Raw genomic sequence first — 23,590 nt, 5'->3', positions numbered from 1 at the left:
AATTGAGCTGTACATGCAAATGCACCTTCTCTCTTTCTGGACAACACCAGTATATATACAAAAAGCTATAATAACATGAAAACATGTGTCTGAATCAAAGCAACTTCCTATTCCTTCCTTCCTCCCCTCCCTCTGGCTCATAAGTCTGGATCATAAACTGTATAAAAACAGGTTAGTTTAGTGCGGTGTCATCACCCTCTGTGTCACTTTACACTTTAGTGTGTGGGCATGAACTTTAATCTTCATTCAGTGATCCCTGTGGGCTAGGAGAATGACTCCTGTCTGGTCGGGCAGTTAGTGAATTTTCCACGGAGCCATCAATAAAAACCAGGGGGCGTTAGGCACACACACACTGTTGCTATAGCAGGGAAGGTGCCTGTTCCCCTGGGCCTCAATAAGCCTTAACAGTGACACACCTAAATGTATTAGGTACAGCCATTACTAATTTGAATTACATCTAGTATTTCCTGCTGTAAAATATCATGACATGTGAGAAATGTCCTGCATGTAGAGACAGGTATCACAGCAGTTTTTTAATTAAGTGTGACATTGTGAAAGATTTAGTCACATTTGAAGGTATTCTCTCAGCTCCCCTGAGATTATTTAGTATAATAGTAGTATACTGTAGTCATTATGTGCTGCCCTGGAATCAGGTTATGGGGCTGTGCCAGTGTGGTGGTTAAAATCAATACTGTAATCAGTGAGAGCAGTGAGGAGGCACATAATGTAAGGTAGAGAGAAATGCTTTGTCAAACCATCGTGGAGAAAATATGTATTAGTTTAATCAGTGCCAAGGAGGTGAAATCTTTTGCCACACACTTCTTTGAAAGACATTGAGGGTGAGGGTCTGACTGTTCTAATAAAACAATTTTTTTTTTAGGGAATCATGAATTTATTCCAGAAAAGTTAACATATCCAGGACAAAAACATTTCCTATCCCTATGAAAAATACATTAAGGTGAGAAATAATGTAAAACACATGGCTCATTTGGAGAGTTTGGACATTTTAGTACTAAAACATAATCCAAAAGTACAAATAAAGTTTTAAAAAAGAGAACAAAAACAAAAAAAAAAACACATGCAACAATTTTCAAAGTTCAAAAGCAATGCTCACTATCTGAACTTCAAAATACAGTGAGTATGAAAATGGAAAACAAAAATTGATGCGATTCAAAATCTACGTTGCTTATTAGGTCCATAGTCTCCGGGCCCGGGGAGACCTCTGGGGAAGCCTCCCTGACCGCCCCCGGACATGTTGTTGTTTCCTGGCCCTGGCATCATTGACGTATTCTCAGCAGCCATGGCAGAAGCGTTGGCAGGACCAGAGTTGCCACCCAGAGAGTTCCTGTTCATGGGCATCCCATGGCCGCCCATATGCATCCTCATGTCTTGCTCCCTATTTTCAGGGAAGTTGCCTCTGAAGCCCTCCTGCTGCCTCTTCATCATCTCTTCATTGCGCATCCTCATCTCCTCCTCTCTCCTCCGGCGTTCCTCCTCCTGCCGGAGCTCGGCCTGTTTCCTCTTCTGCACCTCCTGACTGTGGAGCTCCTCCATCCTCCGCAGCTCCTCCTGCCTCCTCAGCAGGTCCTGCCTCATCAGCATCACCTGGTGTTCGTGTCTGGCCGCCTCCATCTCGGCCTCCAGCTTCTCCTGGGCCTCCTTCATGTTGCGGTCCACCATTTCGTACTGCTGCTTCTCCATCTCCATCAGGGCCTTCCAGCGCATGGCGTACTCGTACTCAAAGGAGCCTGGTTGAGCAAATCGAGGTGGCTGCTCACGCTCTTTGTGATACTGCTGGTTTTTGTTCATGAGTTTTTCTGACAGCCCCTCCTCTTCATCAAACTGCTCCATAGGCTCCACTATAATAGGGCGAGGGAAAGCTGTGAGAAGGTAGGCACCATCAGTGCACTTATCCAGAGCCTTTCTAGCAGCTGGCTTTGAGGTGTACTCCACAATGCCTTTCCCTGTGGGCCTCCCTCTGTCATCCACTATGACCACAGCTCTCTCTATCTGACCAAAGACAGCGAAAGCCTCCTCCAGCAGCTCGTTGGACACAAAATCTGGCAGATTCTTCACACCCAAAGCTGCGCCGTGTGTTGCAAACCTCACTCGTATGGGTCTACCTTTGAACAGAGTATCATCTAGCTCGGCTCTAGCGATCTCTGCTATGATCCTGGTCTCCAGCCGGATGAAGCCGAAGCCTCTCTCCTTGTTGACGAAGATCTCACTTGCCTTTCCGTACTTGGCGAACAGCTTCTCGATTTCCTCCTCGGTGACTCCGGTTGGGAGGTTTCCCACGAACAACCTGCTGCGCTGGGTGAAGGTTTTCTCCCCGGGCTTCCTGAAGCTGTGCAGGTCCAGGGTTAAGGCCTCGTTGGGGTTCATCTCGCTCGGCTCCGGCTGCTGGCCATTGGTGTTTGTTCCCCCGGGCTTCTTCTGGTCTCCCGGGCGGTTCAGGCCGTGGTTCTGCTGCGGGCCTTTGTTTCCTTGCATGTTTGGCGACGAAATGTTAATCCCAGGTCGAGGAACCGATCAAGGAAAACACGCAAACTCTTAGCAGATAGTGGCGCACAAAGAGCTGCGAAAATGGCGAGGCTGCGTGCTGCCGCGACGCTATTGTGACTTCACCGTAGCGCGACGTGCGTATATGAACGTATGACGTAGTTTTTGTGCGACGCTGAGAAAAAACCTAATACATCCATGGAAAAAACAAACAAACAAGTTCGACACTGGACCATAATACATCCATGCACTGGACCAGCCTATTATTTGTAAACAAACAAAAAAGTAATAGCATCCGCGATGTCTGTAAGTGTGTTTCATTTCCAGTGAACGCTGATGTAGATGATCTGTTGTACGTTTGTTTTTTGTGTGTTTTGTGTTGCGGTACCACAGCTGCGTTTTTCTCGCGAGAACACGCACGCGTCTTGAAAACTCCGATATGTTGAGCGGGTGATTTCGCGGGAATTGCATCTTTGGCTCGCTCGCACGGGACAAAATATAAAGAAAAGGGGGAAATAAAAATAAAATACAACTTAATACCTAAGTTAACACGGGCAACAGCTGAAGTCCGACTCTCCTCCTGCAAGGGTAAGGTCGTGAATATCTTGTCTACTTAACAGTCGACATGTTTTGAAGGAGCACAGGCGGCTGTCACTGACGTCGGACTAATACATGAGATTTGTCAGGTTGTTAAAATCAGCAGTCAACGTGTCGCCAGCTAAAGGTTATGATACATTTGTGCTCACCTCTCCTCTCGCTGCTGCAGGACAGTCATGTTCTCGGAGCTGAGCGCCCAGAAGGAGGGCTCCTCTCTGCTCTGCCGCCCTGCCTCCGACGACCAGGGGCCGGTGTTTGAGAGGACGTCGCTGGCCTACAATCCGTGCGCCGAGCGCTACAAAGTTGGGGAGAGAAGCTTCAGTCGTCAGTATGCTCATATTTATGCAGCACGACTCATGCAGATGAGGCCCCTGCTGTCAGAGAGAGCCAGGCAGAAGTGGGGTAAGTACAGGTCATCTTTAAACCTTTATGTGGGTTGTGGGGAAGCATTTCTGTTCATACGTTCATGTGTGTACTCATCTGTCGCCCTGCTCTGTCTCTGCCAGGATCAGATGTGGTCATCAGGGAGTTGTGTGATCTTCAGACAGGAGAGCAGTGTTGCATTGTGGGCACCTTGTTCAAGCGTATGGAATTGCAGCCATCTATTTTGAAAGAGATCAGTGAGGAGGTTGGGACACAGGCTGAATCTTACCAGCAGACTCCCTGAATCGGCTCTCCTGGAAGTGCCATGCATCACCTCTGTTTTTTTTCTTTCCCCTTTAGCACAACCTGCTGCCTCAGCCAGCTCGAACCAAATACATCAGTGACACAGATGAGCTGATACTTGAGGATGAGCTCCAGAGGATTAAACTTGAAGGCAAAATCAACAGAGACAAGTGTGTGACAGGTCAGGACCTTTTTTTTTTTTTAAGGATGTTGCATCACAATCAACTCGTTATTGGATGCATGTCTTGTATGTCATTTTCTGTTTTCTCCTCCAGGTAGTATTATTGCAATATATGGAGCTGAGAGGAACGACGGAAAGTTCACAGTTGAGGACTTTTGCACAGCTGATCTCCCTTTGCAGTCAGCGAGACCTGCACTCAGCTCAGACAGGTGAACACACAGCTACAACCACAGAACCTAAATCCCAGCTGTCTGTGATAATGGAGTCTAAAGACCTTGTCTGTCTTCATTCAGGTTTGTGCTTCTGGCCTCGGGACTGGGTCTTGGCAGTACTCATGCCGACAGTATGCTGGGGCTGCAGTTGCTGGTTGACATGGTAACCGGTCAGCTTGGTGACCAGGGGGAGCAGAGTGGAGCAGCAACAATTTCCAGGGTCCTGCTGGCTGGAAACCTCCTGAGCCAAAATACTCAGGACAAGGATGCATCAACGAAGGTGAGAGAAACTAGACCTGGGTTTAACCTTAGCACTCATTTGATTGTGTTTATAGTATTACTTTCTCAGTGAAGAGGGGATCAGATATGTAAAAATATCAAGTATTATTTTACCCTCTCTCTGTTTTTAGGCTAAATACCTCACAAAGAAGTCTCAGGCTGGCAGTGTGGAGGCTATTCGTCTGTTGGATGAGCTGCTGCTTCAGCTGGTGGTGAGTCCATGTTTGCTCCTCACATATATGGACTTAGGCAGTTCATTTATGTCCACTTAGTTTAAACTTTGCAGTAAATCCAAGTCTCCTGGAACATTAGTGTGCAGCGAGTGTGCAATCTGTTAATTTCACTTTGTGTATTTTGGAGGCTGCAATAATGTTCAGGCGTTGAACTCTATTTCTTTGTACAGAGATGTTATTTATCCTTCCCTCACTGATGTAAACGGTGTGGACAGAATAGTGGAAACATTTGTCTGAATATTGCAAAACTGTTTAATTTCACCTCAACCTGCAGCTCCCAAAATAACCAGAAAGTTGAACCATTACCTGCCAGAAACATTTTGAATTCAAACATTATAACCTTTAAAAAGGACCACACCTTAGTTTTAGTTAGGAGCACCTCATAAACGTCCAACTGAGTGTATGTTTTCACTACTTTTTGAGAATGACATACAATGAGTTAACATTAAGGAGGGCACTTGGATGTTTTTTTTTTTTGACACTGTACAGACAAAGTAATTGATGAGACAGTGACAGATAAATTGTCAAAGAAATTAGAAGATATGACTTATTCTGTAACTTCAGAGAACCACTTTTAAAAACACTCATAATGCAATGTCATGTTACATGCCACTCCCGTCCTTTTCCAGGCCTCTGTTCCAGTGGATGTAATGCCGGGCCAGTATGACCCCACCAACTACACCCTCCCACAACAGCCTCTCCACCGCTGCATGTTCCCCCTGTCCTCAGTATACCCGACTCTACAGCTGGCGTCCAATCCGTTCCAGGCCAACATTGATGGAGTGAGGTCAGCACTGTCACATACATGCACTGTCTGCTCTGTCTAAACTAAATGCACACACATGCTTATAGGACTCTGCTCTTGTTTGCGTCCACTAAAGGTTCCTGGGGACATCAGGACAGAACGTCTCTGACATTCAAAAGTACAGCAGCATGGACAGTCACCTTGAAATACTGGAGGAAACGCTACGGCTCAGACACTTGGCCCCTACGGCCCCTGATACACTCGGTTAGTGAAGTCGATGCATAATAAAACACAAACTTTCTGGATGATTTTGCTTCAAATGATTCACACTATTTTCTGTTGATCAGGTTGTTACCCATTTTACCAAAAAGACCCGTTCATCTTGGAAGAGTGTCCCCACGTTTATTTCAGTGGCAACGCCCCAACCTTTGGGTCCAAGCTCATCAAAGGTCAGTATGGAGCAACATTAAGGAAAACTTCTTGATTAAGGTTTTTCTTCACACTCCAAATGAACAACATGTTTACATTATTTCAAGCATATTCTATTTGAAGTGTTTCCCTTATACTAGAGTCACTCAGTGTATTTCTTCTCCTGTCCCTGCCAGGTGCTGATGGCCAGGAAGTCTTGTTGGTTACTGTCCCAGAGTTCAGCAGCACCCAAACGGCTTGTCTGGTCAATTTACGCACTCTTGAATGTGAGCCAGTCAGCTTCTCTGCCTTCACTGCTGACGAAGATGAGGAAAGTGAAATGAACATCAGTCACTGAAGGTCCATAACCACACACAGTACAACATGCTGAGACGTCTTGGACACTACTCATGTATTGGCTAGAGTCTAATCAGATCTACATGGGGCCAAGAATGGCAGTCTTTTTGCTGTCTGGTATCACGAAGGTCAACAAACTGCCTTTAGAAAATTGCATCAGTGTTTCCTTTTTAAGGCGAGCTTCATCACAAGACCATAAGAGCATAAACAGCACTGATATCTCAGTATTCTGCTCTAAAATTAGAAATCAGTGTTCACAGAAGGTGCTGAAAGAAGAAATCACAATCATTTTCTATTAACAAGCCTTTATTTGAAAAACAACTCCTCTATTCCAGCTGTAGCTGAGGAAATACGACAGAATACACCGTCCCTCCTCTGACTCTGTTACCGACTGTTAATAAATGCTTTACACACTGTTAGTGACTGTTCATACTGTAAAAAATATTTCTGCCAACATGTCATGTTTTTTTCTTTTTTTTCTTTTTTAAATGTCCATTCACAATAAACATTTCTTCATTAAAAAAGACAATGAGTCAGGAAAAGCGCAGTGCGAACTGTCAAACTGAGATGATACCATTCATTAACAGGGTCCATTTCTGTGAAGAGTCATTGCTTCAAGTGTTAAGTAATAGATACACTATCTTTACACAATTATTATAGATGTTCTGTACATTCCCATTGCTCAGATGTCATACAAAGACAGGATTCCTCTTTTCATTCTTTGTCAACCTGCTCCAAGTACAACAAGGCAGTGAGAACTACAAGTAGAAGAGGACAGATGTTTACAGAAACAGGCTGTGCGTGTTTGGTTTAATAGTCGTCGATCTTGTATTCGTAGTTATAATCCAGGATGGAGTCTGTGAACCCGCCAGGCGTCGAGGACTGTCCCTCCATAATGGCCCACGAGTCGTACCAGGAGGTGGTGGTTTCTGGTGTTGTGGGAATTGTGGGTGTTGTTGTCGTCGGGGGTAACGTCGTTGTTGGCCTTAGCTTCATTAGTCTCTGTTGCCGAAGGCGACGGAGACGAGCTATCCTGAGCCTCTTCTGTCGCTCGGCAGTGAGTCGTGAATTCTCTGAATATCCGTTGTTGTTGTTGTCAACCACACGTCTGTTGCCATTAACAACAGCTGGATAGTGGACCCTGTTGTTGCTGTAGCTCAGTCGAATTGGCTTGTTTCCATTTAGGGCCATAATCTGCAGATAAATTGAGACATTAAATTGTATGACGTACTTTTGATTGACGTGTATTATGGGTAGGTTGGGGTGGAGGGAGGGTGATCGGGTGTGGATGGATGGCAAAGCCGTACCTGTTTAATGCGATCCCAGTTGGACTTGGCCAGGTTGAAGCTGCAGGTGGTTGCTCCTGACTGATACCCCACCACACAGAGTTTTGTCACAGGGGAGAAGCCCTCAGCTCGAGCCGTCACGCGGTACTCCCCTGGGTTCAGCAGCCTCCAGTAGTCTCCTGTTGGAGCTATAACAGCAGAGGACAGAGGACAGACATTTAGCTTCCAGCAACTATGTTATATTTTTAATCTGCTGACTAAAAACTGGATGAGTCTCAGGGAGGTGAAGACAGGAAGGGCTGTACACCTGTAGTGACGTCGTGGTTTACACCCTCTACAGACACAGTGGCGTTTGCAATGGGGTTCCCCTGCTGATCCTTTACGATGCCCCTGATGCCGCGATGCACCTAGACAGAGGGAGAGTACAGTAGCTGAGAGGGGGTTGTGAAGTTCACACATCCCAAAACATTTTCACAGCTGGTGGATAAAAAAAAACAGAGAAACTAGAGAAACTGACAGAAGATCCTCTCAGATCAAAATTGTTGCTATTTTATTACATTTCTGGGAGCTATCACCAGAGTCTTTTTTTTTCTTTTACTTTGACCCATAAAACTGTCCCACCAGATATGAAAGGGCTTGGTTGGTAAATTGAACTGGTCAGATTGTCTTATTGTGCTGTAACTTGATGACTAGATAGCACTTCTTCAGGGTTGTCGTCTGTATGTTGTGTTTGTTGCTACTGACCTGCTCCATGAAGATGAGCATTGCTTCTCTGTTCTTCTCCCACTCCTGTGCCAACTCGCTCACATGAGGGAACTTATCGCAGCCCAGGAATATGGATAACTCCAAACAGTTGGTGTGCAGGTAGCTGAAGTCATTCATGCCTAGAGGGAAGTACACATCCCATCAGTAAAACCTAGAGCTTGCAACGCACAAATTGTCCACCAGGGTGTGTCATAAACAAATGCAATCGGTTAAACCAGGCCAGCAGGCCTCCACTCAGGGCCGTTGCTAGGAATTCTGGGCCCCTGAAAGAATACTAAAGTGGGCCCCTGTCCCCTGACTTTTCCACTTTTTTTCTTAGACTATAAGTGTGTATTATCATTTTTTATTTACTTTGTTTTGATGCTAATGCAGCATTACTATGAGTATTAGTCAGGGTCATATTATGCAGAATAATTCAGTCATACAAAGATTAGACTACTGGGGTTTTTTGTGGGCCCCACTGGTCGCTGGTCCCCTAGAATTATCATCACCTTTCTCCCCTCTACAACGGCGCTGCCTCCACTTACTGCCTGTGATTGGCTTCCATTTAGCCCGGTTGACGATGCCGTGCCCTCCTGCAGAGTTTCCCCCGTGGCAGGAGCCGTGGAAGTTGTGTGTCATGGACAGGTGCGTGGAGGCGTACGAGACGGCCAACCACCTGAAGAGCGACTCATCAGCGATAACTCGAGGCTCGTCCTCAGGCTCTCCGTATTGGTAGCCTCCACCTCCTCTTCCTCTGTCATCCTCCTCTTCCTCTCTGTGGCCATAACCTTGATTGTAACCGTGCTGATCATATCCGTGGTCGTAACTTCGTTCGTGGCCGTTGTCATAGCCGCGCTCGTAGCCACGGTCGTAACCATGATGGTCGTAACCGTGGTCCTCATAGCCTTGACCCCTCCGATCCTCCTCTGGCTCCGCGTAGCCCCTGTTTCTCCAGTCCTCCTCTGGCTCCTCATGGTAGCCCCTGCCCCACTCGGTCACATCAAACCCGTCCTCCTCATACCTGTAAGAAATGACTCTTATGATGAACTCTTTCACTTGGCCGTAGCCACAGCAGGAGGAAAAAGGAAAACCCTCTTGTTGTCCTTCTGGGTCAAATTGACCCAATCTGTTCCCTTCCTCCATCCTTCCTTCCTTTCTCCCTTCCTTCTTTCCACAATCCTTTTTCCCTTCCTTCCTTCCTTCCTTCTTTCCTTCCTTCGTCCGTCCTTCTGCTTCCTTCCTTGACCTAATCTGTTCCTTCCCTCCATTTTTCTTTCCTTCCTTTTTCTCTTCCTTCAGTCCTTCCTTCCTTTGTACCCTTCATCATTACTTCTTCTTCCTTCCTTTTTGACCCAATCTGTTCCCTCCCTCCATCTATCGTACCTTCCTTTTTCCCTTCCTTCTTTCCTCCAATCTCTCACTTAGTCCTTCCTTCCTTCCCTTCGTCCTTCTTTCCTTCCTTATCTCTTCTTTCCTTCTTTCCCTTCGTCCTTCCTGCCTGCCTTCCTTCCTTTTTCACTTCGTCCTTCCTTCCTTCCTTCCTTCCTTGACCCAGGAGGACAACAGGGAAAGGAAGGAAAGACATGTGTAGAGCAGGGGAACAAGGACAGAACAAAGAGGGAGAGAGTTAAGTCATACTGTCTCTTCTTGCGGCTGTGGGGTTTCTGGCTTTGGGCGGGCTTGTTGAGACGCAAGTTGTCATAAGGATAGGCCACAATTGTCTCCCCACCCTGGAAGTTTGCACCCAACACAAATGGATAGTTTTTCATCCAGGAGATTATGGCCCTGGTCTCCACAGCAATCTGGAGCAAAAGAAGAATGGGATCACACAGATAGTCGAGGGAAGCACCATGTAAGAACAGGACGCCATGACTTTTGCCATAAGATACACTCCAGATGTTTTCGTACAAACATTTTATCGTAGAAAAAAAACACTTGAAAGTGCAGTGTGTTTACTTTAGAGTGTTATCAATTTTTGTCCACAAATGGAGGCCTTATTCCTCAGCATTTCTGAGTACGGAGTTGCAAAGAACTCTCCTTCTTACCGAGCTGTTGGCCTCAAAGTTTTCTGGAAGGGGGACATGATGGTTGGGGGTAAGTTTGGGCACCATGCCCTTATCATCAGCATCCCAGAGGATGCTGTTCAGGTCTGGGAAGTTCTGGAAAATGTCAAAGCCGCTGTCAGTGAAGTGTCCGGTGGTCCAACTGGTCAGCTCTGATCCCTGCAGGGGGAGAAATTGGATAAAGTGAGTGAGCTATGATTCACTGGCATTTCCTGTTTGTTTCCCTTTTTCCCACTTCATCCCACTTCCATCATAAACCGAGTCTCTTCACTGACCACTTGAAAAGCTTCTTCGTGTCCGTCGGGGTTAAGTGAGGGCACCAGGTGGATGCGTATCCCCTCCACCAGCCGCTGGGCTCGGGGGTTTCTGTCTTTGTACTCTTTGCACAGGTACTGCATAAGAAGCAGAAGCATCTCCCGACCCACCGCCTCGTTTCCATGGAGACCTGCCGTGAAGCGAAATTCCGGCTCACCTGTGGAAACAGACGGAAGAGACAGTGGATGAGTGTCTGTTGACCATAATCTGCTGACTTCCACCTGGTGTTTATTTGGATTTCCTGGAATCACGGGCGGTGCCGCCGAGACAGTCGTCAGGTTTTAATTTCAACCAATCAGCATTTCAGTGTTTAAAAAAATCAGAGAAAACAGCTGGTTTCACATCTGCTCTGAATGAAAACATTCATTTTTCCCCTTCCGAGAGCATTGTGAAATATAATGCAATACTAGCAATTTAACGAAACAGTTCTATCTGGCTGTTTCATGCTGGTTACAACATTTTCCCACCTATTTCGTGCTCTGTGGGGTTGCCAGAGATGATCATGGCCATGATTTCCTGTCCCTTGGAGCTGCGGCCCAGGCTGTAGATGCTGGTGATGTTGGGGCACTCATCGTGTACTGACTTCATAAGCTGTGAGATGATTCAAGCTCAAGGTCACATTTACTTGGATAGCACATTTAAAAACTGGTCTGGGTCAGACAAAGTGCTTTACAATACTAAACTGTAAAGCACCAAAATGATATGAAATATAAGATACACTATAGTCAAAGATACAACAACGCAACACTAAAATGACATTAATACACATAGACATAAGATAATCAGGTCAAGTTAGAACTCCCTGTAGGTTTGAAAGCCAAAGGCAATAAGTGAGTTTTTGGAGAGGACGTCTGAGCATGTCTGACGTGCAATGGCAAGCTATTCCACAGCTTCCATACATTGAAACAGACTATATGCAGATTATTCTTTACAATTACAGTACATTTCCACATTGTTGATGGAGCAGCTTATTATTGCCCTCTACTGGTTGAAATACTAATAATTGTGAGAAAATGAGTTCCCTGCAGTGGTTTTTAATATCATTTTACATTCAAGTGGACTAGAGAAGCTGGTTCTGTGTTTAATTGTTCCTTAGAAATTGTTTTGTTTTAGTCTTTGGAAAAATAGAGGATTTCCTGTAGATGATGTTCAGAGGCCCATGCGCAGGGGTACTACTCACTGAAACCATTTCTGAGTAGCTGTGATATTTGAACTCCAAGTAATCCACTGGAGTTACTTCATTCTGCCTGTGATGAGCAGCAACTGTATCTGTGAGGTGGAGGGGAACAAAAATACATTATTAATTTAATGTGTGTGTGTGTTTCAGTGCATGTGCATGTATGTGTGTGTTAATGTGTGAAGCTCACCAGGCACGGGGCAGCCAAGGACCTCCAGCCTCATACACAGAGAGCCATTCCAGCTCTGGGGGATGATCCGGATGTAGCGGGCCAGCACGGGCTCTGCCAGCTGATTCATCACCGGAGTGTCCGTATCACTGTTTCCAAAGAACAACTGGACAAGAGGGAAAGTGAGTCAGAGAAAAACAGAGGAGACATCACGCACAGTCCCCAGGGAAGTGGGATGAATGTAGGTGAACTCACCCAGTCAGCGTATCCATCATGGATGGTGGTCCATTCTCTGCTGTCATTGCTGAAAGCCACGAAGTAGGACGTCACAAAGTCGGTCCTGTAAGGAGACAACAACAACGCCGGCAACATGTTGAATTTAGGAACAGATAAGGAGGTGCATTCAGGTGTTTGCATGTGCACTCGCCCTTACCCATTCGAGGAGTCTCGTCCCTGAGTGATGACGCCGGTGAACTCTGTGTCCTTGCGAGCGTCTATCTCAAACCAGTGGATTCTGTCCTCGGAGTTTGCGCACCACGCTCCGCCTCTCATGTCATCCTCGTCGTCAGAGCCCTGGGAATCACAGAGGCCAGAGCACACGCTGCCTTTGACTGAGTGACACACTGCACATCTACTGTACCCTTGTGTAAATTCACACTCTGCATGCACGTCACAGCTTCTGCAATCGCACTGTGTAAGAAACCAGCAGTGATAAACAGTAGAAGATGTGTCTACCCAGTTAATTGCTTAGCTGCTAAGACATTTCTCATGACTATTAAGATTGTTGAACATAAATTGCCAAAGCAGCTGCTGGAAGTGACAGACTTTGTAATAGCAGTAATTATTTTCCAACATGTGGCTGGTGGTAGCTGGTGTTTATTCCAAAGGCCTGGCAGTGTGTAAGTGATGGCTGTGGTGTATACAAGTGTCCAGACCAGCGAGTCCTTGTCTGATTGTGTACCTGCATGTTGAGGCGTGCCCTCGAAGGTGCAAAACTATACTGAGACATGGAGGAGGCTGTGAGCTGATCTGACTCCACCTTATGGGACTCCATACCGAGGGGAGGACACTCTGCCACGTACACAGACACAACAGAAGGAATCAGACGTCATGTTAAGTGTATTAGCAAAGCTTATACAATGTTCTCCAGATTTAAACAGATGTCAACTTACTCTTTGGCTCTTTGAAGACACGTGGTCTGTTCCTGGCACGCTCCTCTGCCTCCTTCAGCTTCTCCGCTCTCGCTGGCAGAGATCAGCAAAACTCAATGTAAAATAAATTGCTGTATCCTGGCTGGGTATATATATTTCTCTCTCACTCTCCCGCTCTCTTTCTGCCCAGAAATCATCTAGGAACTCATCATTATCTTTGAAAATGTCATTTGCCAAGAATCCCCTGAGAGGACCTGGGAGCTGGAGAGCGGTAAAAGAGACAAAAAAAAACAACCCAGATGTTGGGATTTTCCTCCCAAGTCCAAGTGTGCTGTGATCAAACTCAGATCATCCTGACCCAGAGAGCTTACTATTGAAGAAGAATCCCATCTATCACTATCATTATTTATTAGTTTATAATATGGCTGCCAAAAGTCTTACCGACAGTGGAGGAGTGTTGTAAAATCACTCGCCTACTGCACATGTCCTACACGCACAAGCACACATAAACATACACACGATACATGTATGTGCAGTCACACTTTTGTCTGCTTTCATGGCCCAGTGTTGCAGATAAGGTAACTCACAACCATCAGAAACATCTAAACTTGTGCTTTTCACTCTGATCTGCAGTGATCCGTGCACACAGGAAGTGCCCTATTGACACCGGCCCTGACAGTGTTATATATCACTGGCTCCAGGCTTGACTCCTCAGCCACCAGGCAACTTCAGTGCACGCAGCAGACACGTGGCAGAAAACAAGAGCTGAATGTGATTTGAATACTTCAGACTCCTGCATCACATGTTTTCCTGTTGTCTCTTTACTTCATCGCTCACACTAATCCCTCTCACCCTCTTTGCTCTCAGTCCAGCTCACAAGAGATTTCTCAACTTTTTTTTTTCTTTTTTACAAGCCTAATCTCCATTTTGTTTTGGAAGTTTGAACTTTTGTCCCTATCATGCAAGTCAAAGCAAGTACCAAAGTCCTGCTGCCATTCGCCTGGTCAGAAATCACATCTGCATTCCTTTATAAACAGAAGTGCGATCCAAGGGAGCGAGCTAGCACCTTTGAGCTGTTATCTGTTACTGCTTTGGCATTTAGGTCACAGCCCATGTTCCTTGCTTTGGCAACCAGAGTGTCTCATGTAGTCTGACATGAGAGTGCAGAGTTGTGTTATATAAGAAGAACTCACATCTGGGTTTTCTTACCTTTCTCTTCCCTCTCTCTTTCCTTCCTTGCTCTCTCTCTCTCTTTCTCTATCCATTTTTCATCAGTCTCGTCCTCTTTTCTCCCTGTGGGAAATGAAAAAATCATGGATAATGTTATTGCAATATCATTAAACACGCCAGCCCCATGGCCAGGAGTGTATGTCCATGTTTTTGAGTTTTCATAAGACATTAGGAACCATAAATAGTGAAAAGGACACAAAGGATCTTTTATAAGTCTGGAGGGTTATTGACCTGGCTGCTGTTTGTCTCTTTTTTTGTTTGCTTTGTTGGCAGAACCAGTGGGTCTAATACAAAACATTTGTGTATATGTATGTGTGTGTGTCTGTGTGTGTGTGCATGTGTCCATACTCATTCCATATTCATCGTAGTCATCATACCACGTCCCCTCGTAGGGAGGAGTGGCTGTGGGCTCATCTGTGTAGAAGAAAAAAACAAACAAGCGCAAAGTCAGACGACTCACTTAGAGGCACCGCCACACTACGAGTGAGATTTTATGAGATTACATAATTTAATCTAAGAAGTTTTACAGGTTAGTACAGCCCTGATTTATTCAACCACAACAAGTGTTCTCTGTTTGGATGCCACTTTAACACCCACCATGTAATTAAGTTGTTAAATCTTTAATTTGCGTTTACAAGAATCATAACACAGTGGTAATATGAAAGCAGGGGCTATTTTTCTTAAACTCTGCAACAAAACTGTGGAAAGTTTTGTTGACCTTGTGGAACTAAGCAAATCCACCCACTCCTGTTTGAAAAGTGGGGCAGGTTAGTTCATAGACTCACTATAATGTTATTCCCATGTGCTGAATAGCTCCTGATCCCTCATCTGCCCCCAGTTTTAAGGCACAGATGGTATGGACATCTGCAACTCAACTTAAAGTGAAGATTTCTAACAAGTCAACTGACCAATTGGAAAATTTACCTATAGACCGATGGATTTTGATTGAATGAGAATTGAATGTGTGAGTGACAGCAGTTACCTGGTAGAGTTTCTACGATGATTTCAGGGCTGACCTGTTTACCGTCAGGGAACGGAAGATTATCTGGCGCCTCGACTGCAAGAGTGGAATGAAAAGAGAAGGTCAGACAAAGGGATTGCTTGTGTCAGGAACGGACTGAGAAACAGGAGAATGTAATAGAAAAAGCAATGTGATGGGTCAGTGGAAATGCTGGAAGAGCAGAGGTACAGTACATACGCTGGAAACACAGAGTAATGACAGCATGTCCGGTTTCGGTCCAGACGAGTGTCACAGAGCTACACTACACACTGTTTCCAGCATCTGATCCTGTGGAAATTTAGTTAAGTCACTGCTGACTTCAGGTGGTCAGAAGCTGGAGGAGATAGTAACTGTAATAAAAGTATTCAGCATGAAGTCTGGATGACGTACAGGATATTAGTCACCAGGTATTCGTTATTCAGCCTTATTTGGAAACAGTACGGCGACCTGCTGAGACTATCTGGTCTTCTGTTTTCAGCTTTAGCCACAATGAATCAATGAACTATCCTCTGTTGCCACAGCAACATTGATGAAAGTGTATCATTTTTGCATCTGTTGTGTGGTCGACATACAGTTTCATAGGAATTTCCATCTTCTAACTGATTTTTCACAATGCACTGGATTACAAGTTTTGTAGGCTTCTCTAGAAAAGAAAACAAAGATCACAATCCGGTAAAAAAAGAAAGAAAAAGTGGCAACAAACCAAGCCATCCCCTTGCTTCACCAACAGTGGATGAGTCAGAAGGATTTGTGATGAATCACACACTTTACAATGTAACAAAAATCCAGTTATCCTGCACACTTAACTCTTTCTTCTGATTTAAGGATTATTATATCACTCTTTCTACCTGCAACACAGTTAGGCCTACATGATGTCTCACAATAAAAGCTGGGATCTATTGCGTTTTGATGTGGCTATTAACAAGTAAACAAAACCTCTGAAGCTGAAAAGTAAAGGGAATGTAAAAGTGCTTTAATGCCTAAAAGAGAATCACCATGTTAATACCAAATTCTACAGCAGAAATCACCACGTTTACGGCCTGGTACAAAAACACGGCTTTAGCCTCTATCGTTAATTTCCTCCTTCATCACCTCTGTACAAGGATATATTTCAACCTTGGGGCTTAAAGTTATGCAATATCGTGGGCATGGTAATTTGAGTGACAGGTGGATGTGACCACAATCCACTAGCTCTCTGCAAGGCATTACCTCTGCTAAGTCCCTAAACGCAACATCTAGTAAATATTAGACAGCTATAGTTGGCTGTGCAGTTAACTGACCAACAAATCACTGGGAAGTCTGTGCTCTTATTTTGTGGTGAGTAAAAATCTAGGATTATTTCATTGATATGTTATAATGCTGATGAACAAACCCATCAATCTGATCTATGTGTCACCTTAGTTGCCTTGTTGGCTTAGCTCATCAACAAGCTAATTAGCCAGCAAATGAATTAATCTTGGGTTTTCCTTTGGGCAAATGCTTTGCCCTGACATGCAGTAAAATTTCAGCTCCCTGACAGAATATGTTAAACAGGGTCAACACAACTAGTTGGTCCTAAAGTTGAGTAAATTCTCTATTTTTCTTTTCATTAAAATAACATTTCAAAGCCTCATTTTGTTGAAACCCTGTCTCAGTAGTCATATCTGGTTTCTTTGTTGTCTCAACGACTTCCAGTGGTCTCACCACAGGGGTCATTGTTGCTTCATCTATCTCATGCTCGTCATGTCTCATTTCAACTGTCACCCTACAAACATCCTTGATCTACACAAAGGAAGGAGAAACAAAGGCTTAGACATACATGTGGCATCCCAGTAATCACTGTCATCTGTCCCAACCTTCCCATCAACCTCAGGAGCAGGAGGCGTTGGTTGAACCTCTTCCCAGTAAGCGTCATAGTTATCAGTCACAGGAGGGTACGGTTCTTTCTCGTCTGGTTTCCAGTAGTCATCATAGATGTCGGGCGCTGAAGTGGACGGCTCTTTCTCGTCTGGTTTCCAGTAGTCGTCATACCCGTCGGGCGCTGCGGTGGACGGCTCTTTCTCATCTGGTTTCCAGTAGTCTTCATAGGCATCTGTTACAGGAGCACTTGGGTCTCCCTCCTCTGGCTTCCAGTAGTCATATGGAAGATCTGTGGTCTCAGTCTCGGGCCGAGGCCCGGATGGTGTTGGATCAGCGTCCCAATAGTCATCGTCCGGTTTCCAGTAATCATCTTCTGACAGAGAAACAGATGGAAAGACTGGCTGATGGCAGGCTCAGATGTCTGGACAAATATCCTTTGTATGGCTCTCAAGTAGATTATATTAAACCTATATTAAACTTAAACTTGAACTGTATTGGAGGGGAATGTCGGCATCTAAAGTTGTACTTTGCAATATGCAGAGAGCATGTGCCTGTTCAAGGGATTTATAGTTCTTATTCATCTTAAATGTTGTAGCATTTGGCCTGTATTATGATTAAACTCCAGCCTTTTGTTATTTTTATGATGAATTTAAAGCTAATTCCACTTCTTAGGCTAGTTTTGCACATAAAATGTTTATTTATGCATCCACATCTCCAGATCTTTTTTTCTCTGTCAGACTTTAGTGTTTAATCCCAACTAAATCTGGCACTTAATCAAATTTGAGTCTGGAGCTTCTACTGGACCACAAATGGTTTATGTGACCTTTTTAAACAGTAGTCAGACCTGTAAACACACTTTGATGTGTGACATGGGTGGAGTTCCCCTTTAAATTCTTTACACTTTGTCTTTTTGGTGAAAAGGGTTGTTCCAAACCGTTACTATATTTTGAGATAATAGGGATAGACTGTTGCAGTTTTTCATGGGATCCAATCAAATTCAGTATCAATCAGGCTATGGAGGAGTTTGAAATTGAAATTAAAGGTTTAACCCCCCCTCCCCTCCCCTCCCCTCACCACCCCACCCCAATCATGTTCATACAGTTTCTAAGCATGTGTCACTCACCAACATCGGGATAGGGGTAGTCGGTGTACGGCTCAGGTTCAGTGGGTGGTTCAGTTGGGATGGCTGAGGCAGTTGACAGACACAAGGTTAACAACATTCATTCAAGTCCAAGTCGTTCAAGTTCAGACTTGGCTCATTGCTCTGCTCTGTCCTCACCTGTGGTGGTTGGTGGTAGAGTTGTGGTTGTTAGCTTGTCCTTCTTCTTTCCCTTCTTGTCAGTTTTGGGCTTTTTGGTGGCGTTGGGGTCCTTAGGCTCTTTGTTCTTCTTCTTGTCCTTCTTCTTCTTTTTGCCTTCCTCTGGTGCTCTCCTCAGTCTGTGCAAAAGCCCTAAAACATAAGAAAAACATGAGCAGGGAGAACATTTTTCACGACTCTCTTGATAAACTCCAACAGTGTTTTTTGCAGGTCACAGTCTGCCAATACCAATAAGGTCCCAATTTGCTTATCAATGAAAGCAAATTCATATTGCGTACTAAAGCCACTCATAAAGCTTATGTTATTACAATCTGTAGCTTTGTCTGTGTCATTGATAAGCAATGAATTTGAAATTTCACAATAATTTCTTCCCTGCAATATCAAAAGGCAACACAGCCAGGGGAAATCCAGACAGCCAGATGCATTTCAGTGGCTGCTTGAGGTCCATTAGTATTTCCTTCTGAGGCTGTCTGAGTCCTGAGGCACTTCCATGGAAAACACTTCCCTCTCTTTCCATTAGTTGTGCTCCATTAACCACAATTCCATTTAAATGACAAAATATGTCCAGATACTTAATAAACATATCACTCTCACCTCAGCAACATCTTACCACAAAAGAGCAAACCCATCGGTGTGACTCATTAAAGAGCCACTTTGAGCTGATGTGTATTACATGTGAAGTTCAGTTGGAAGGAAAGGAAAGAAAATAGGTTTATCACTTATGAGTATTAGTCATTGGAACCCATGCTTCCAACTTAAGTGCACAACAGAGTTGTTATTAATCATGCAGTTACTGCTACGGAGGCGGGGAAAAGGTCACTGTTATAAAAATCTGTCTGGAAGATGACCTTCTTTTCTTGTGTGGCGTGTGTAAAATCCCTTTTGCCTGTTTATCCCCTGCTGTGTAGCAGGGGAAAGATCAGCACGTTGACTTTCCCATGCCTGCTGGAGCTGTCAGCGACCAAATGGGTGTGTGTTCACACCTGAACATCTTTGAAGTCTCGTCTGTGTAACACACCAGTGCTTTTATAAGTAAATTTAGATGTTTTTTTCCACTCACCTGCCTGCGCAGCTTCCTCTGTGTCTCTTTTGACCTTGCTGCTGCTTGCCAGTGGGTGTGGGTCTTCTGCAACTCCTTGCTCACTTTCTGGGTCATCCAGGGACTCATTTTGAAGCTGATCCCCTGCCTGCTTCTCCCCTTCAGGCTGTCGGAGAGAAACGATCCCCCCAGCGCTCTCCCCTCCTCTGGGTATCAGCAGACAGCACAGGGCCAGCAGAGCCACAGACACAACCACAGTCTGGCTTCTCATACCTGCTGCTCTTCCAGCTGCAGAATCCTTTGGTTTGGAGTTTGTACCTCTCTGTCTCAGTTGTCCAACGCTCAACCCAATTCCTCAGTCCTCCGCAAGATTTATATTTCACCCTTTCCTCCCCCGTGTCCTTTTCATGTGATCCACACTTTAACTCCAACAGTGAAATGTCTGCGGCTCCACAAGTCCCCACAGCCACAGTGTCAATCAGACTCAGGCTGGGCTAGACAGAGATGGAGTGGGAGGGGGGTAGGGATAGGCAGGGAAGGAAGGGAGGTGGGTTATAGAGAGAGACAGAGAGACAGAGAGAGAGAGAGAGCAAAGGAGCAACCCACTCAAATGAATAGACTGGGTTCCTAATTGCCCTGCAGCTATGGTCAGCTGAAAAAATAGAGTAAGATAGAGGATCCCCCTCACCTGGCTGACGAGTCAGAACAGGTGCAGGGCTCAGACAGAAGATGATAGGGGGGGACAATGAGGGAGATGAGACTGTAGGATTTGCACCTCCTGTGTCAGAGAAAGAAGCCAGCTCCTTTAGTCTGCAGTTCCTGTCGAATTCCTCGGTGGAGAGCTCTCGCCCATGCAGTCTCACCAATAAGCAGAACAGCAGGAGAGAGGAGTGACTCCTCAGACATAGAATTCCACAGGAGGAGGAGGAGAGAGGGGCTGAAGGGGGAGGACAGAGGGATATATGTGTGTGTGTGTGTGTGTGTGTGTGTGTGTGTTAACAAAATCAAACAGCACTAATCATTAGAGAGAGGAATTCAAAGAAAATGAAAACAAGCAGGAGTAGAACATAAATTCTTTTTCAGTCCAGGACTTGTTTTGGTTGGGAGTGAATCTTTGCTTTCCATCTCGTCTCAGCGGTGCTCAGTCATTCTTTCCTCAGAGTGGTGTATAGCTCGCTCTCTTCTTTTCTGGAGAAAAAGTTATGGCAAGCAAGGGGGCCATGGAGGAGCACATATACACTTGCATACAGAATAGTTTGAGCAGATGATACAATTATAATCTTTTAAGATGGGGGTGTTTTCTTTGCCACCCCTTATCCTCCTCCTCTGTTTGGAAAGGCTGTCAGGCACTCCAAATGCTGGAGGTGATGTTTATTTTGTGCTCTCGGTGAAGATGTCAGACAGAAACGACAACATTTGAAATAAAATCTCCAAAGAATACAATAAAATCAGAGTATGTGTTATCATCACATATTAAATTCTTCAAATTAAGGAGGCGGAAAGTTAACCTTGAGTAGGCTACAACATCTGCCCGAGAAAAAAGGCAACATGTTACTCTGCTTATTCAGACACTTTGCAAAATGCAATGACGTCATCCCGAGTTTTTGCGCCAGTTTTCCAAAAGCCTCCATCGTCACCTGCACTCTTCCATGAGAAGAGGTTTATTATCCAGAAATGTCTGATATTTGAATAAAGTGGAGTAATCAAAACACTCCTACAGCCCATTGAAGTCCTATTAACTCTGCTCAGTCATCAGAGCATTTCCCTGTGAATGGGATTCAAACTGAGCACATTCTCAGACAAGACAGACACACTGGACACAAGAGAAACCGTTCAAGTGCCTGCAAAGACACATCGGCCTACCTGGTAAAATAATTCAGCTCATACACTCAGAGAGAGGGCAGGGAAACAGAAAGTTTCCATCAAAGGAAAAACAGACCATGGAGAATTTGATTTTAAGTAAACTGTATTGCAGCATGCAGTGATAAGGGATATGACTGGGACTGTGAAGAATGCAGCAGATAATTCAGACTACAGTAAGGTCAAGCAGAGGCCTTTTTAAATTGGCGAGGACACAGTCACACACAGGGGAGCAGCTAGCTGGAAAACACTTTTCACTGAAAGCTGTTTCACAATACAGAAAGAAATGTGTGTGGAAAGTACTAAGACCAAGTAATAAAAACCAAATGAAAGCATAGAAAACAGTACATGAATCATTTTTATTTATTTGTATATGTGCCAGAGGAAAGCCACAGTGAGATAAGACATGTCTTCCATTTGTGCAGAGGAAGGAAGGTTTCTATAGTTTTGAGGCTGTGGTTCAATAGCTACATAAAGTAAGACTATGTAAAGCTGAAGTAAGAAATACATTTCTCTCTTTACAACTAAATAGTTCAATTTGTAAGTGATGAATTAGCTTATTTGGTGGCTAATGGCACTCTAACGTAGGTGAACAGACAACTGTGACTTACATAGCAATTGAAAACAGTAATGGCTGTATGTAGTATTGTAAAATGTAGTGTAAAATTACGGTAGCACAAGTAGAGCAGAGTCACAAAGATGCTGCGCTGAGTCATGTCAGTGGCACGGTAGAAACAGTCGTTAGCTCACATTATAGCTAACATTAGTCACCTTAGCTACTGGTCTGAGTGCACTGAACTGATCAACACTGTATTTATGGCTTATGACTTTTTATCTTTCTACAAGTAAAGGTCTTGCATAGAAAAAATAAGAATAACGTACAGTATTTGTCCTGTGTAAAATACTCCAGTAGAAGTCTTTCACTATCATTTTTAAATGAATGGTACACAGGTTATGGTTAGGTTTTATGTAGCCTACTTCATACATGTACTGGGTAGTTAAATCTTTAATAAATTTGAAATCTTAATTCATTAACTACAGCTGTCAAACAACTGTAGTGAAGGAAAAAGGGGAGTATTGAACTCTGCTAATGTTATGGTAGGCTTCTTGAGACTGATCTGATAAAACATTATGCTCACAGGGGCCATTTTATTTGCATGATGAGACATTTTACTAATTACACTTACATTTTGTTAATATAACTTTTATACATGGTTTTGAGTGAAGGGATGTTGCATAGTAGCTATTCTATTTTTACAGTCAGTGCTGCTAGTCATTATTAAGTAGCCTACAGGGTTTAAATACTTAAACTCAGTAAAAGTACTGGTCACATCCAAGACACAACAATCTAAAGTCAGGCCACTTACATTGTAACTGTTCAGACAATATGTAAGTGAGTTGAGTTGACCTCAATGGATGACTGACAGAGACAGACAGTGACTATGAGCACCAGAGGCCCTAAAGTAAGAGTTAAGGGTCTGTTCACACTGACCACACGCACAACTTCCACACAGTTTAACTGCATCACAGAAACTGGTGCACTTAACAGACTCGAGTTTTTAATGGACCTGACATCACTTTTATTTGTATATCCGTAAATTCCTACAGGTCAGCATAAGCAGAGCAGTATGCATTAAGTTTAAGGGTCTGTGCACACAGCCTTGAGCTGAGCGTCAGCATCTACTGGGCAGGAAACAATGACATCAGAGAGGGAGAGAAAGAGAGGAGTTGGGGGAGGGGAGGCAAGAGTGAGAAAAAAAATGCTGTAATCCAGCAGGCTCACTAGGTACAAATGGAAACAGATTCATAAAACTTCATCCTGCTCTTTTCTCTTTATTCTCACTGAGCATCCAGACAGCGTAAATACTCCAGGATGCATGCAGATACATGATTGATTTCTGTGCTGTACATTATTAACACATTACAGGGCTCCTGGGTATTATAACTTCAGTTGTGACTTGTCTCTCCACTACAACTAGGTGCATGTTACATAATCCAGCCATGAACAGTTAAGACAAACTATTAACAGCTATGAAAAATAGTATATGGAATTGTTATTTTGACTCAGATTGGAAATATTTAAAAAAAAGTTGGCTGAAATATTTTTCCATCCCGTGTGTGCTGTGATTCAGCAGGTCCACCGCAGCACAGTCATCTGGCACTGTGGGACCGGAGCCATGAGTCTGATTAAGCACAGATGTAGAAACATGCAGCAC

General features: G+C 44.3%; 3 protein-coding genes across 5 annotated transcripts; 1 reads left to right on the top strand and 2 right to left on the bottom strand.

Moving 5' to 3' along the window:
- Nucleotides 1-868: 868 nt before the first annotated feature.
- LOC146981790 (non-POU domain-containing octamer-binding protein-like) lies at nucleotides 869-2,624 on the bottom strand. Its single transcript, XM_085787330.1, has one exon. It carries the CDS (start codon nucleotides 2,491-2,493, stop codon nucleotides 1,171-1,173), a length of 1,323 nt encoding a protein of 440 aa, XP_085643456.1. The 5' UTR covers nucleotides 2,494-2,624; the 3' UTR covers nucleotides 869-1,170.
- Nucleotides 2,625-2,943: 319 nt separating this feature from the next.
- Nucleotides 2,944-6,727, top strand: pold2 (polymerase (DNA directed), delta 2, regulatory subunit). Of its 2 annotated transcripts, none has more exons than XM_085787328.1 (11): nucleotides 2,944-3,090; nucleotides 3,269-3,501; nucleotides 3,606-3,727; nucleotides 3,823-3,946; nucleotides 4,041-4,155; nucleotides 4,240-4,438; nucleotides 4,569-4,649; nucleotides 5,300-5,457; nucleotides 5,552-5,679; nucleotides 5,763-5,864; nucleotides 6,021-6,727. In XM_085787328.1, the coding sequence occupies exons 2-11, from the start codon at nucleotides 3,276-3,278 to the stop codon at nucleotides 6,179-6,181; spliced, it is 1,416 nt and encodes a 471-aa protein (XP_085643454.1). In that variant the 5' UTR covers nucleotides 2,944-3,090; nucleotides 3,269-3,275; the 3' UTR covers nucleotides 6,182-6,727. The 2 variants fall into 2 exon arrangements, with proteins under 2 accessions (XP_085643454.1, XP_085643455.1); XM_085787329.1 differs by having other exon boundaries at nucleotides 2,944-3,095.
- On the bottom strand, nucleotides 6,469-20,381 carry aebp1b (AE binding protein 1b). 2 transcript variants are annotated; one of them, XM_085787326.1, is made up of 23 exons: nucleotides 20,203-20,347; nucleotides 19,536-20,008; nucleotides 18,437-18,607; nucleotides 18,281-18,343; nucleotides 17,117-17,530; nucleotides 15,301-15,375; nucleotides 14,667-14,732; nucleotides 14,298-14,381; nucleotides 13,110-13,181; nucleotides 12,899-13,008; nucleotides 12,371-12,510; nucleotides 12,193-12,277; nucleotides 11,959-12,103; nucleotides 11,772-11,860; nucleotides 11,059-11,182; nucleotides 10,552-10,748; nucleotides 10,259-10,435; nucleotides 9,852-10,015; nucleotides 8,759-9,234; nucleotides 8,211-8,350; nucleotides 7,774-7,873; nucleotides 7,488-7,654; nucleotides 6,469-7,374 (listed from the first exon to the last, which is right to left on the bottom strand). In XM_085787326.1, exons 2-23 carry the CDS (start codon nucleotides 19,783-19,785, stop codon nucleotides 6,991-6,993), a joined length of 3,693 nt encoding a protein of 1,230 aa, XP_085643452.1. In that variant the 5' UTR covers nucleotides 19,786-20,008; nucleotides 20,203-20,347; the 3' UTR covers nucleotides 6,469-6,990. The 2 variants fall into 2 exon arrangements, with proteins under 2 accessions (XP_085643452.1, XP_085643453.1); XM_085787327.1 differs by having other exon boundaries at nucleotides 17,117-17,527; nucleotides 19,536-20,381.
- Between the last annotated feature and the right edge of the window lie 3,209 nt (nucleotides 20,382-23,590).

The sequence above is a fragment of the Trachurus japonicus genome, chromosome 9 (genome assembly GCF_045865225.1).
Source record: "Trachurus japonicus isolate A0001 chromosome 9, Traja_1.0".
Classification (NCBI taxonomy): Eukaryota; Metazoa; Chordata; class Actinopteri; order Carangiformes; family Carangidae; genus Trachurus; species Trachurus japonicus.
The sequence above is the reverse complement of the archived record's forward strand: the minus strand, read 5'-3'. Positions and strand labels throughout refer to the sequence as shown.